This window comes from Ovis aries, chromosome 25 (genome assembly GCF_016772045.2).
Source record: "Ovis aries strain OAR_USU_Benz2616 breed Rambouillet chromosome 25, ARS-UI_Ramb_v3.0, whole genome shotgun sequence".
NCBI lineage: Eukaryota > Metazoa > Chordata > Mammalia > Artiodactyla > Bovidae > Ovis > Ovis aries.
Genome location: NC_056078.1, coordinates 42,862,149 through 42,876,602, shown reverse-complemented (window position 1 = coordinate 42,876,602; position 14,454 = coordinate 42,862,149). Strand labels below are relative to the sequence as shown.

The following is a 14,454-nucleotide window of genomic DNA, read 5'->3' as shown; positions in this document are numbered from 1 at the left end:
GCAGTCTCACCACAGTAGGGTTTTGTCAATCTTAATTTCTCTGAGGTTCAATAGTTTTCATATGTTTTATTGGTCATTTTTGTTTGTGAATTGTTTGTTCATGTCATCTGCCCTTTAGCTTTTAGTCAATAGATTTGGTTTTCATTGGCTTGTAATAACTCTTTGTATATTCAGAAATATTAATTATCTGTCATCCAACTTAGCAACTGAATAACATATGTTACAGGTATTTTTCTCTGTTTTTTCATTTATTTCAACCTGTTGAGTTGTGATCAGCCTATTATCCTATGGGGTTAATTTTTATGTGTTTACATTTTTGTGGCATGGTTAAAAAAATGTCTTCTATTCCTTATTCTAAAGACTTTCATAGACATTTTCTTCATATTCAGAAATAAAAACCACATTATTAGTTTCAGTGTTTTGAATGTCTATAGAAGAAAGAATTTCTGGTTTTTATTTTATGAAATTCTTTATCATCCTGAATTTGTTTGAGGAAACCTGTTTTTCACTCTGGACTTATTGATCTTATGACAGACACTTTTTTCTGTTTTTCTCTTAAGTAAAATAAATGAGTAGATTCACATCATCAATCCAGAAGCCAGGTCTGCCACAAGCCTTGGTCATTTGTGATGGACAATTTGGGAAGCTTTATAAATGTGTTCATTTTGTTTCTTTTCTTTATGGTGTAAAAAAGCCTTTCAGACTGCAGCTTTGCTTGCTCTGGTGACTGCTGAGGGTAGTATTCCAAGATTTTCATTGTATAATTTATTTTCACAGTTATCAACAATTTCTGTTGTGAGCATGTATTTTTTTTCCAGTTTTATTCAAAAATAATTGACATACAGAACTATAAAGTTTAAGATGTCCAACATAATGATTTGACTTACGTCATGAAATTAGTATCAAGTAGGTTTAGTGAATATCCATCATCTTATATAGATGCAACATTAAAGAAGTAGAAAAATTTTTTTCCTTGTGATGAGAATTCTCAGGATTTATACTCCCTGGCACCTTTCATTTATAATGTGCAGCAGTGTCAGTTATCTTTACCACGTTGTGCGTTACGTTCGTGGTGCTTGCTTACCTTGGAGCTGGGAGTCTGTACCTTTTGGGGCCCTTCATTTAATTCCCTCTCCCCCTGCCTCCTACCTTTGGTAGCCAGAAATCTGGTCATATTTTCCTATGCATTGGTTTAAAGTGTGATTGACCTACAGCACTGTTAGTTCTTGGCGCACAGCAGTGGTTCTGTGTTTCTGCACATTTCAGAACGGTCTCCATGACAAGTCTGGCTGGCTTCTGTCCCCGCGCGAAGACCTTCCGTAATTACCGGCTGTGCTCCCTGCACTGTGCACCCACACCCACGACCCCCTCCCACCTCGCTTCCAGCAGCCGCCTGTTTGTCCTCTGTATTTGCTGTTGTTTCTGTTTGATTATGTTTGTCCATGTGTTTCGTTTTTAGATTCAGCCCATAGGTGAAATCGCACAGTCTGTGTCTTTGGTTTATTTCGCTCAGGATAATACACTCTAGGTCGTCCATGTTGTTGCGTAGCGCAAGATTCATTGCTATGGCCAAGTAGTAGTTCATTGCATATACACACATCTCCATCCACTCATCTGTGTATATATATACATCTGCATCCATTCATCTGTGTATATATACACATCTCCATCCATTCATCTGTGTATATACACACATCTCCATCCACTCATCTGCGGATGGGCGCTTAGGTTGCTTCCATATTCGTAAATAATGTCGCAGTGAACGCAGGGGTACATGCGTCTTTCAGGTTACCTTCAAGTTGTCTGGAGAGAGTGGAATGGTTATTACCGGGCTTCAGAGATACCACTGAGTTAATGGATTTGGAAAATGGCTCTGGGAGCTTTTTTTTTTAACTCTCTGGGAGTTGCTAATAATCAGCCAGGTTTAAGAAATACTACATTCTCTCCTTTCGTGTTGCATAGTCACCCTTCAATCTGTGGCCTCATTTTTAAGATGAGGAAACCAAGGTTTTATGCAGAGGCTAATAAAACTGCCCAAAGAAACACAGCCAACAGTCAGAACCAGCATTCATATTTGGCCTGTTTTCCTCAAAAACCAGCGCTGTGGCTGTGGTTGCTATTAGACATGTTGAAAGCGTTCTGTGTTGTACTAAGTGCTTTCCTTAGATGTACGAGTTCGTAGCAGCCTACTAGGTATGAGGTATTTTTGTCTCTGTGACGTAACTGAGGCAAGGAGGTAATAGCCTCAGGTCACGAGGATGGCAAGTGGCAGGACTAGGATTCAAACCAGGATCAACGCCCAGGAGTCCAGTGTCTGTGCGTTTAAATGTCATCTTTATTGGCCACAGACTCTGTATCTAGATTTAGATTTGGAAATTGCCACTCTAGAGATGGTGGCTGAATTCTTGACGTGACTACAGTTAAGGCACCAAAGATTGAGGCCTTCATGATATCCACTGGAGGATTGGGGGTGGTTGGTAGGGTCACATGGTACCAAGATTAGAAACCGTAGCCAGGGCTTCCCAGAATCCACCTTGCAGTGTAGGGGACACAGCTCGATCCCTGGTCCAGGAAGATCCCACGGCCACAGGGCAGCTGCGCCTGCGCACCGTGACCACTGAGCCTGCGAGCCACAGCTGCTGAAGTCCAAGCGTCTGGAGCCCGTGCTCTGCACCCAGAAAAGCCAGCTCAGTGAGAAACCTGTGGGCCACAACTGTAGCCCCCACTTTCCCCAACCAGAGAAAGCCCACATGCAGCAGCAAAGACCCAGCGCAGCCAAAAATAAATAGTAATACTTTAATATATATATATATTTAAAATATAAACAGTAGCCGGAGCGCAAGACCAATTAGAAAATAAGAGTTGGCTGTTTGAGCTTTCATAGTAATCAAGACATGAGTTCACAAAACAACTTGGGTTTCATGAGAAGGACATGAGTAACACTTTCAAATCTATACTATTTTAGCTTCTTGCCAGTATGTATTTAAATAATGTAAGTAAACAATTTGAGGAGAGTCTTCTAACAGACATATGGTAGGTTGGCTTGGAGCATAGCAGGCTGGCGTGGTATGGCAGCTTTCCACCACAGGGGGTGAGGGAGAGCCCTAGCTTGGGCCGCCCACTTCAGATTCAGCTCCACCACTTTCTGGCTCTGTGACCGTAGGCAGGTTACTTAATCTTTTGATGTCCTTATTTTCTGATTTTCAAAATGGAGATAATGCTAATATTTATTCAGCTTTTATAAGGGTTGAGTTAATCTTTGTGAATCTTAAGCTTATCCTTGAAAAGCTGCTGGAACATTCAGCACGCTATAGTATAGAGCCCAGTGTTAGCAGTTGTTACTAATGTTACCTGTTGATGGCCTCAGACCACACCTGTGTATAGGTATCCATGATTTTACTCATTGTTTTGTTTGGTTCATTTGTTGTAAGATGACACTATGATTGCTTTTTGATACTAGTGTAGTGTCTGTGAGTCGCTCAGTCATGTCCGACTCTTTGTGACCCCATGGAATGCAACCCGCCAGGGTCCTCTGTCCATGGAATTCTCCAGGCAAGAATGCTGGAGTGAGTTGCCATTTCCTCCTCCAGGGCATCTTCCTGACCCAGGCATCAAACCTGGGTCTCCTGCATTGCAGGTGGATTCTTTACCGTTGGAACTACCAGGGCAGGCTTTTTTGATTATTCATACTTATTTGAAAATTTTATTGCTTAAGATTGATGCCAAAAAGAAAATTAAAGCCAGACTCCCTGCAGGCGAATTTAAGTGATTATTTTGGCACCTAGTTGCGCTTCAATTAGGGATTTGATGCTTTTGTGTCGTTCTTGGAGTCAGTCCCCACATCCTATTAGATCTGTGATTTATTCTCATCTAACTTGTGATGCAGGAGAGTTCACTTAAATGGTGAGACTTAATTGTCTAGATGCGCAAAGACCTTAGGGATGTAGTGAGGTCTGAAGACAATTTTGTTTAAAATGATCTTTTGTTAGTGATTACTGATGGATTTAAGGTCAAGGTTGTTATATTTCTGAAAATTTACTCTGTGTATTTACAGTCTAATATCCAGTGCAAGAAGAAAAGCTGTAGTAGAGGTTGTGGAACTCCGTACTCTGAAAGAGTCTTTAGGGATGATCTGATTTGACTTCCTCTTTGCATAGATGGGAAAATACAGGCAAGAGAGTGAAGTGACTTGGCCAGAGTCCTAGAGCTCAGATAGCCGGCAGAAAGGTGAGGCCTGAGCTCAGGTCTTCAGTCTCCGGTCCCAGCTTGTCTGCCACATGCTTTTGTTATCATGTGCTCCAAACAGAAACGGATGGGAAATAAGAATGTAATGTAAATTCATTCTCTTATTAGGATTCAGTCTCTTTTTTGGTAGATCTGTGAAACTTAACTCTGTGAGCCTATCCAGAGAGGCAGAATGGCCTGTGAAGCATTTAAAAAATAAACTCTATAGGGAGAAAAAAACAAATAAATAAACACTATAGGGAGATACATTTTAAATGTTCTTATTAATATTTTATTTTCATAAGTGACAAGTGCCCAGTGAGCTAGTGTTTCTGTGTGTGAGGGGAAAACAAGACTAGAAGGACTTTCTTTGGGTCGTTCTCTCCTCTTAATAGGAAATATAGATAAATTTCATTCAAACCAAAAGATAAGAAATACCTCTTGGTAGAAGAAGATTACAGCACCTTGGTTTCCATTTTTATATGTAGTTTAGGTTAATTAGGAACCTTTTAAAATTGATGGTACTGAAGCTTTAATGTTTGCATAAGTTGGTTGAGCAGTTTTAATTAAAATGTATCTGTATTTTGGGATCAGTTACTCCAAGATTAATGAGGCCTAGTCGTGGTGCCTCACATGTTGTGGATACTCAATAAATATTAGTTTGGAAATTAGGAAATACTCGTGTATTCAGAATCTTGTATGTATTATAACATCTTAGATTCTTTCTCAAATCTGGGGATACTCAGCCATATCAAATATACTAGTTCAATTTTTAAAAGTTTTTATTTTGGTTTGATCTCCTTGCAGTCCAAGGGAATCTCAAGAGTCCTGTCCAACACCACAGTTCAAAAGCATCAATTCTTTGGCCTTCAGCTTGCTTTATGGTCCAACTCTCACATCCAGACATGACTCCTGGAGAAACCAAAGCTATGACTAGACGGACCTTTGTCAGTCAGTAACGTTACTTTACTGACAAAGGACAAAGCCCAATATGCTGTCTAGCTTCATCAGCTTTTCTTCCAAGGAGCAAGTGTCTTAATTTCATGGCTGCAGTGATTTTGAGGCCCAAGAAAACGGTCTTTCACTGTTTCCATTGTTTCCCCATCTACTTGCCATGAAGTGATGGGACCAGATGCCATGATCTTAGTTTTCTGATTGTTGAGTTTTAAGCCAACTTTTTCACTCTCCTCTTTCACTTTCATCAAGAGGCTCTTTAGTTCTTCTTTGCTTTCTGCCATAAGGGTGCTGTCATCTGCATATCTGAGGTTATTGATATTTCTCCTGGCAGTCTTGATTCCAGTTGGTACTTCATCCAGCCCAGCGTTTCTCATGATGTACTCTGCATATAAGTTAAATAAGCAGAATAACAATATACAGCTTTGACGTACTCCTTTCCCGATTTGGAACCAGTCTGTTGTTCCATGTCTGGTTCTAATTGTTCCTTCTTGACCTGCATACATATTTCTCAAGAGGCAGGTAAGGTGGTCTGATATTCCCATTTCTTTAAGAATTTTCCACAATTTGTTGTGATCCACACAGAGGTTTTAGCATAATCAATGAAGAAGCAGCAGATGTTTTTCTGGAACTCTCTTGCTTTTTCTATGATCCAACAGATGTTGGCAACTTGATCTCTGGTTCCTCTGCCTTTTCTAAATCCAGCTTGAACATCTGGGTTATCGGTTCCCATATTGTTGAAGCTTAGCTTGGAGAATTTTGAGTATTACCTTGCTAGCATGTGAGATGAGTCAATTATGCAGTAGTTTGGGCATTCTTTGGCATTGCCTTTCTTTGGGATTGAAATGAAAACTGACCTTTTCCAGTCTTGTGGCCACTGCTGAGTTCTCCAAATTTGCTGGCATATTGAGTGAGTACTTTAATAGCATCATCTTTTAGGATCTGAAATTCCAGCTCCTCAGCTGGAATTCCATCACCTCCACTAGCTTTGTTCACAGTGATGCTTCCTAAGGCCCACTTGACTTTGAATTCCAGGATGTCTGGCTCTAGGTGAGTGACCACACCATCCTGGTCATCTGGGTCGTGAAGATCTTTTTTGTATGGTTCTTCTGTGTACTCTTGCCACCTCTTAATAACCTCTGCTTCTATTAGGTCCATACTGTTTCTGTCCTTCACTGTGCCCATCCCTGCATGAAATGTTCCCTTGGTAACTCTAATCTTCTTGAAGAGATCTCTACTCTTTCCCATTCTGTTGTTTTCCTCCATTTCTTCGCATTGATCACGTAGGAGGGTTTTCTTATCTCTCCTTGCTGTTCTTTGGAGCTCTGCATTCAGATGCATATATCTTTCCTTTTCTCCTTTGCCTTTTGCTTCTCTTCTCAGGTATTTTGTCAGGCCTTCTCAGGCAACCAGTTTGTCTTTTTGCATTTCTTCTTGGGGATAGTTTTGATCACCACCTCCTATACAATGTTACGAATCTCCGTCCACAGTTCTTTAGGCACTCTGTCAGATCTAATACTTTGAATCTATTTGTCACTTCCACTGTACAACCGTAAGGGATTTGATTTAGGTTATACCTGAATGGTCTAGTGATTTCCCCTACTTTCTTCAATTTTAGTCTGAATTTGGCAATAAGGGGTTCATAATCTGAGCCACAGTCAGCTCCCAGTCTTGTTTTTGCTGACTGTATAGAGCTTCTCTATCTTCAGCTGCAAAGAATATAGTCAGTCTGATTTCAGTATTGACCATCTAGTGATGTCCATGTGTAGAGTCATCTCTTGTGTTGTTGGAAGAGGGTGTTTGAGATGAGCAGTGCATTCTCTTGGCAGAACTCTGTTAGCCTTTGCCCTGCTTCATTCTGTACTCCAAGGCCAAACTTGTGTGTTACTCCAGGTATCTCTTGGCTTCCGACTTTTACATTCCAGTCCCCTGTGATGAGAATAACACCTGTTGGAGGAACACAGCACTCATGGTCCTTGTCTGCGCTTTCCTCATCATTAGGGTGGGGTTGTGCATTCGGGATCAGAGTAGTGCACAGGTGACAGCATCTAGAGGCACTTGGTGGTCATCTGACCCCACTGGTGATGTTAGCTTTGGTCACCATCTGATTTTTCCACTGTAGAGATATTTTTTCCTCCCTTGCAGTTAATAAGTAGTCTGTGGGAAGACGCTTTGAGTCAAAATTCCCCTTAGGTTTAGCGTCCTTTATTGATCTTTGCCTGATCCAGTCTTTACCCTGATGAATGCGAAAAGGGCTATCTCATTCTAACACTCGCTCTAGACGTACCGGTTAGTCTTTAGCTTTCTCATGTGAGCAAGAGCCCTTCTTCTCCATTTATTTATTATGTGTTATTGTTGTGGACTCAGGAATGGATACTTTTTCAATGATTTGTAACTTACTACTATACATAATATTTTGGTGCTTCCGTCACCCAGATTTGGCTGATAGATGCTCCTTCAAACTGGCTTCTATATCCTTAGGACAAGCACTCATCAATTTTTCCCCATCTGTTTTGGAGTACTTCTTCACTTCCTGGTATAATGAAACATTCTGGGTTTATCTTGTACCTATCCTGTCCCAACCATGGAAAAGTATTCCTTGAGGAATCCAGCTGCTTTTAGGGGGAATGGTATTAGACCACTGCCTGGGCACTAGATATGCTAACTGCTACTGGGGTGTCTTCTTTTTGGCCCTTTCAGCAGATAAAACTAAGAAATACACACACACAGATGTTCATATTTGAAAGCCATGAGTGCACACCCGTTTCTTGCATTCCAGTTGGTGACCACAGTACCTTTTTGTCTTTCCCATTCCATGTTTGCATGTCCCTTCTTCCATTCTGAGAACTGTTAACTCCCAGCAGCATCAACATATCAACTCATTTATTCAGTCCTGAAATATATTTTATTAATAGTCTCAGAACTGTCTCACCTGGACTGCTGTGGTAAGCACATCCAATAAAGGAAGTCTGGGGTTTGTTTGCAGTTCTCTCCTCCTCGTCCAAGACTGAGGCATCTCCGTCAGATGCTGTGTCCATAAGTTCCTTGGGCCAGTTCTTACGCTCGTTCTTCCCTTTTCCTTTCCCTGTCGTGCTTTTCCTTTTAAATAGAATTCGGCTGTTTGTTTTCAGTTGTAAGCTCCTCCCTATTCCCATGTTTTATGTTTTGAAGATGTAGAATATTAACATGCTCTCAAAAGTCAAAATTATATTTATCCTCCATAGTGTTTTGATTCCCACCTCCCCTTTTATGAAGGAGAAGATATGTTACTAGCAACAGGGCATTTATTGTACTATGTTTATTTTTAGTATTTAAAGTAAATTTTGTCTATTGAGATTAAGATTGTAAAGGAATTTGATTTTTGGAAATATGCTCCAGGCTCAGTGATTTGTGCCTCTGATTCCTGGGGACAGGGCTTCTCCATGATTTTCCTATGCCAGCACACTGGAGTTAATGTCCAGTGTCATCAGTAACATTCACTCCATGCTCTAGTGATTGGGTGGAGGCTGGAGTGCGGGAGGGATGGGGGTGTCTTTTGGAACCCATTTGGAGAATGCCTGCTTGCTGTAGAGTTCACAAAAGCAGAACCTCCCAAGTACACTGGTCGGGGAAAATCACAGACCTTTGATACAAAACACCAGTGACTGTGTAGCAAGATAAATCAAGCAAACACAGAAATTTGGGTTCCAGATGAATGTGCACGGGGGAAAGCACCGTACCGCTTCAGATGCACCTCCCTCTGTTTTCCCGCAAAGGTGCTTCTGTGGGAGTTCTGTGGCTTAATGAGAGTCTCAGCAGCATGTCTGGAAAGTCGCACAACCAGATGATTTATATTCATCCTCTATTTGCCATTTCTAATAACGTGTATATTAGGTTTATAAATCTTTAATCCAGGATATAGCTATGGCATGCCAGCTATAATTTAGCTGGCTGAAAGAACTAAAGGTATCCTGATGGGAAGTGTCATAATATAGCTGTGTTTTCCCTCTGTGCTTCAGCCTTAATACAGATACTGGCAGCTGCCGTAGCTGAGCGAGACGTGGTTTACTTCACCTTTGGGGACTCGGAACTGATGAGAGACATTTACAGCATGCATGCGTTCCTTACTGAAAGGAAACTGACTGTTGGTGAGTAGGGGATGGTTGGTGTCTAGATGGATTGTACACCATCCAAGAGGAGCACCTGCTGACTCTGGATAGATCCTAGTGGATAAGAACGAATGGAAATGTGACTTGGGTTGGGGTTGGGGTGGGGGACAAGGTCTCAAAGGGACAACGCCTGCAGACCTTATTTTTCTGGCAAAATTTCATCCTCAATATTCAACGAGTATGTCAGCTTATTAAATGAAGGCCAAAGAAGTTGGAGTTAGTGTCCATTTTTACTTTTGTGTGTATGGAAAGCTGAATGAGGGGATGGTATTGGAAGGTACCTTAAACCTAAGAGGCCTTACTCTGAGTCACGCTTATCAGACAGGCCAGCATGCGTTCCACCTACTGTGTCTCAGCTGGACCTGGAAGGCCTTCCTGTCATGGGAGCCAAATGTAAAATTAAGTCACCGTGAACTCTGAAAAGGACGCGTGGATGATGAACCATGTGTAGCCTGCTGTAATTATGAACTAATAAGTAGTTTAAGGTATTTAAAAAATTTTTAGCTTTACATCAGGAAAGCCTTCCAGGCTTATGGACCTCATGCTCTATTTTCAAAAGCCAAATTTGAGCCTGTTATTTAGGATAGAACTGGGATGTTCTGTAGTCGATTTATCTATCTACATATCTTAATGTGCAAACTGGTTTGGCTTTCTGCTCTTCAGGAGAAGTATATAAGCTGCTGCTACGATATTACAATGAAGAATGCAGAAACTGCTCCACCCCTGGACCAGACATCAAGCTTTATCCGTTCATATACCATGCAGTTGAGTCTTGTACACAGACCACCAACCAGCCAGGACAAAGGACTGGGGCCTGAGGGGCCAAGTGACGAGAAGCTCCTTCCACTTCTGTAACAGGAAGGTGTAACATGGACTGACATAGTATACGTGTGTATATAACCCACATTTGTAGGCAGGATGCAGGCCCTTCCGCACGCGCACCCGTCAGTTGGTACACCTACACCTCCTCCATCCCGACTTACATACACTGAGACATACTTTGTTTTTGGTTTTGTTTTTTTTTTTCCTATTTCAGCCTTGATCCTTTGATTTTTCTTTCTTTTGCCCATCAGACTTCTTGTGAAATTTCATCAGAGTTTGTGCTCAGCCTGTCAGGTGTCTTTTTTGATGCCTAAATATTATACAAATCACCTCTGCAGCTAGCAGATGCCAAGGAAGGTGGTGAAATCCTAGGAGCTGCTTAACTGAGTCTGCTGTAGATCTCCTTGTGAGCCTCTCACCCCCTACTCTTGTTATGATTGTGGTGTTGGAGGTTTTTTGATTTTTGAAATAAGAGTTGGGTTTGTTACTTAATACAGATCTCCTAGGTTAAGAGTTTTATATTTAAGAATACTTTCCAAAAAGTTATTTTGAGATATCACCTTTATTTGTAATGGTAATTTGTCTGTCCCTTTTCCCCTGATCAATTTTTATTGACTGTTTTTGGAAATTGACCCAAATGAAAGGAAATATAAGAATAAAAGAGTTTCCCAAATGGTGTTTAGAAAACAGGCAGATTCAAGAGACTTAAAGAACCTCGTTTCTTGGGATTTTTTTTTTTCTTTTTTTGAATTAGGATTATTGTTTGTTCCTTGGTGCTTGAGACATATTCATATAACCAAAGTTTAGGAACTGGGAACTTCATGGTGATTTGTACATATTGAAGTTTCTCTGGTATTCAAAGGTTATGTAGTTAATAAATTTTCGTTAACAAGTCATTTGTCAAACTCTTATATCATCTAATATATATATATACACATATGTGTTCTTTAAGTGTGTCTACATGCAAGCACATAAAATCTAAATAAAACTGGAATTGTGGAAATGATTAGATTTAGGCTTTATTAGGGGCTCTGTTTAAAATCTTTTGTTTAAAATTGTGTCCATTTAAAATAGGCAACAAGCATAAATAATAATGTCTCTCAGAAGTTAAAAAGTCAATGCCAGTTCTGTGCTAATTAAAAGCAGAGTTTAATTACAAAAGCACTTATTATTTCTAAAGTAATTCTAAGCCATACTATTGAAGTTCTAGCTTACAGTCAGCTGTCAGGAAAAGCTATTGGTAGTCAAATCCTATTAATACGGAGTTTTAAGTAGATGGTCCGACACCTGGTATTAATATTGGCTGAGTAAAAAGGGGCCTTGGCCAGCATCTGCAGCTCTTTTTATTTATATACAGATGCTAATGGAATTTGGCACTGAAGTGCCTGAAGACAGTCACTTGTCATTAACAGAGTTCTTTAAGATTTTTCATCATCTGAGTCCAAGATATCTGGCTTTTTTTTTTCTACTGGTACTAAAATCCTTCCCATTCTATGCTTTTGTTAAGCATTTATGGTATATTTCATTTATTTTTATCTGTCTCCATATTCTTTCCCTCTTATTCAGCCCTAAGACTAAGTGACCAGTTCTTTAAAATGTTACATGAACTAGTTTAGGAGGTTCATGTGGCAAGATATCCTTAAATCCAGGTAAGACCACCCCCCACCCCGAGCCTAGTATTACAGCACACACATTCTAAGACTCGGCTCTTAATGCTGAACAGGTCAGTGACCAGGCCACCTGACTGCCTTTCTCTTCTTGAGGGGTTTTCAAGAATGAAACCTCCTACTTCTTTGTCTCAGTACATTCTTGAATTGTGACTGTGTGATCAAGTGGACTGTACAGAGAGAACTAATGTCCGTGTTCTTGAGGTGGAGAGGGAGGTGGAAAGAACTGATGACTTTGCTCCTAAAGCGTTAGTCGCTTAGTCGTGTCCGACTCTTGGCGACCCCACGGGCTGTAGCCCACCAGGCTCCTATGTCCGTGGGATTCTCCAGGCAAGAATACTGGAGTGGGTTGCCATTCCATTCTCCTGGGGATCTTCCCGACCCAGGGACTGAACCCAGGGCTCCCCCACTGCAGGCGGGTTCTTTACCATCTGAGTCGCCAGGAAAGGCCTTGCTGCCAAGAAAGTGAAATCGCTCCGTCGTGCCCGACTCTTGGCGACCCCGTGGGCTGCAGCCCACCAGGCTCCACCCATGGGCTTCTCCAGGCAAGAGTACTGGAGTGGGGTGCCATTTCCTTCTCCAGAGGGTCTTCCCAACCCAGGGATCAAACCCGCATCTCCTGTGTTGCAGGCAGACACTTTACCTTCCCAGAGGCCCTCTGTAAAAAGGAAAAATCAGACATCTAATTAACATATATATTTTAAGACACTTAGCAGCGCCTTTCTGTTCTCTTCCATCAGGGATTATTGTTTTATTTCATGTTGTTTGCCCTTCTCGTCTTTAATCTACTGAGGCACGAAAGGATGTCTGTAGTGTAGAATTCTTAGGTTTTTAATACAGCTCACTCACTTTTCACTTTCTGTCTGGCTCACTCAAATGTATAATAATTGTTTAAGGAAACAACGTGGAGTAATGGAAAAGGCATGAGGTTTAAAATCAAACAAGCTGGGTTCAAATGCTGGCTGTATCCCTGGCTAACACTGTAACCTTCTTTAAATAAAGTGACTTGCTGAGCCCTACTTAACTCATTTAGAAAGTGGGCTATTAGTAACTATTGAGAAATACTGTATATAAAATGAACACAGGGTCTGGCACATGGTTAGCTCTTAATAAATGCCAACTATTACAGTTGACCAGGAAACATTTATGGGGCACCTGTTGTATATTAGCGACTGTGCTCATTGCTTTTCCCCATGGGCTAACAGACGCCCAGATTAGGGAATTACCATCTCAGCTCCAGGAGTTCATTATGAAAGGAGATTTACTTTGTCATATGATAGAGCAAAAGCTTTGACACTCTTGATCTCTACCAGGTTCCCAGTGTAGCATAGTCTTCATCATGAATGACTAGTTGTCAGTGGGGTATATTAAGTAGTCTCAGAGAACTAACTCTTTTCTTGATGGTTGAATTGACATTAAAGGCAACGAGAATCAGTATTTAAAAAGGAGACTGTAAAGATCTAACCAAGCTCCAGGATTGCTATGTCGAATATATTCCAAAGCAACATACAGTGCTTTGGAAACCAAACGTTAAGGTGCCCCACTCCAAGAATATGATGGTACAAGAACTCACGGGATTCTATTCTCAAACACTTCAGCAGGAAGAAAAGTCATTCCATAGGTTCTCACCTGTTTTCTCCCATCTTCTCCAATCTGTGTGCTCATGGTTCATATGCTTTTTTGATTAAAGGAAGTGAGTCCTGGGATGTCTGCTTCAAAGACAAGCAGAGATTTAGAAGCTTGCATGTCCTTCTCTCAGCCCTGTGGCTCTGACCCAATCCTTTGTCTGGAGGGAAGGGAAAAACCAGCCATTCCTGGAACTTGAGCTCAGGATGTTTAACCCTGTTCTTTGGGGGCCGGAAGTGTGTCCTAACATGATAGTCATCAGAACAAACTGCCCAATCCACAGGCCCACTACTCTTCCTGTGCTCACTGAGGTTCCCTTAGTCCCTCCTTCCCAGATGCACCCAGGTCTGCTGAGCCTTTAGACTGGAAGGGTTCCCAAACGAGACACCAAAACTGTTCATCTGACAACTGTTTTTACTTTTCCTGACTGTATTAAAGATAGTGCTGACAGGTCATGATTTTGAACTTGAGGATGAGGAGTGAAAGTGAAAGTTGCTCAGTCGTGCCTGACTCTGCAACGCCATGGTCTATACAGTCCATGGAATCCTCCAGGCCAGAATACTGGAGTGGGTAGCCTTTCTCTTCTCCAGGCGATCTTCCGAACCCAGGGATTGAACCCAGGTCTCCCGCACTGCAGGCAGATTCTTAACCAGCTGAGCCACACCAGGGAAGCCCAAGAATACTGGAGTGGGTAGGCGATCCCTTCTCCAGGAGATCTTCCCAACCCAGGAATTGAACCAAGGTCTCCTGCATTGCAGGTGGATTCTTTACCAACTGAGCTAACAGGGAAGCTCGTGGATAAGGAGAGATCTGTGCTAATGTTTACAGGATTTTTCTAGGAAGAGAGTAAAGAAATTCTGGTCCCCTGGTCAACACCTCTTTAACATACGTGCTCTCATTTTTTAAATATACTGTGTGTCTGAGGCATTTGTTTAAAATTTTCACTTGTAGATTTGTTAGTCCTCATTCAGAATCAGGCACACAGAAAGGGCCACTGGCCTAAGGAATCTTCC

The 14,454-nt window shown here is 41.4% G+C and overlaps 1 protein-coding gene across 2 annotated transcripts in view; it reads left to right on the top strand.

Moving 5' to 3' along the window:
- PARG (poly(ADP-ribose) glycohydrolase) overlaps positions 1-11,151 on the top strand; it is a 120,206-nt gene extending 109,055 nt beyond the window's left edge. For both annotated transcript variants that reach the window (XM_027962356.3, XM_027962355.3), the window contains exons 17-18: positions 9,177-9,305; positions 9,990-11,151. In XM_027962356.3, the coding sequence (XP_027818157.1) occupies positions 9,177-9,305; positions 9,990-10,144 (284 nt within the window). In that variant the 3' untranslated portion in view covers positions 10,145-11,151. The remainder of the gene's footprint in view (positions 1-9,176; positions 9,306-9,989) is intronic.
- The last annotated feature ends 3,303 nt before the right edge of the window (positions 11,152-14,454 follow it).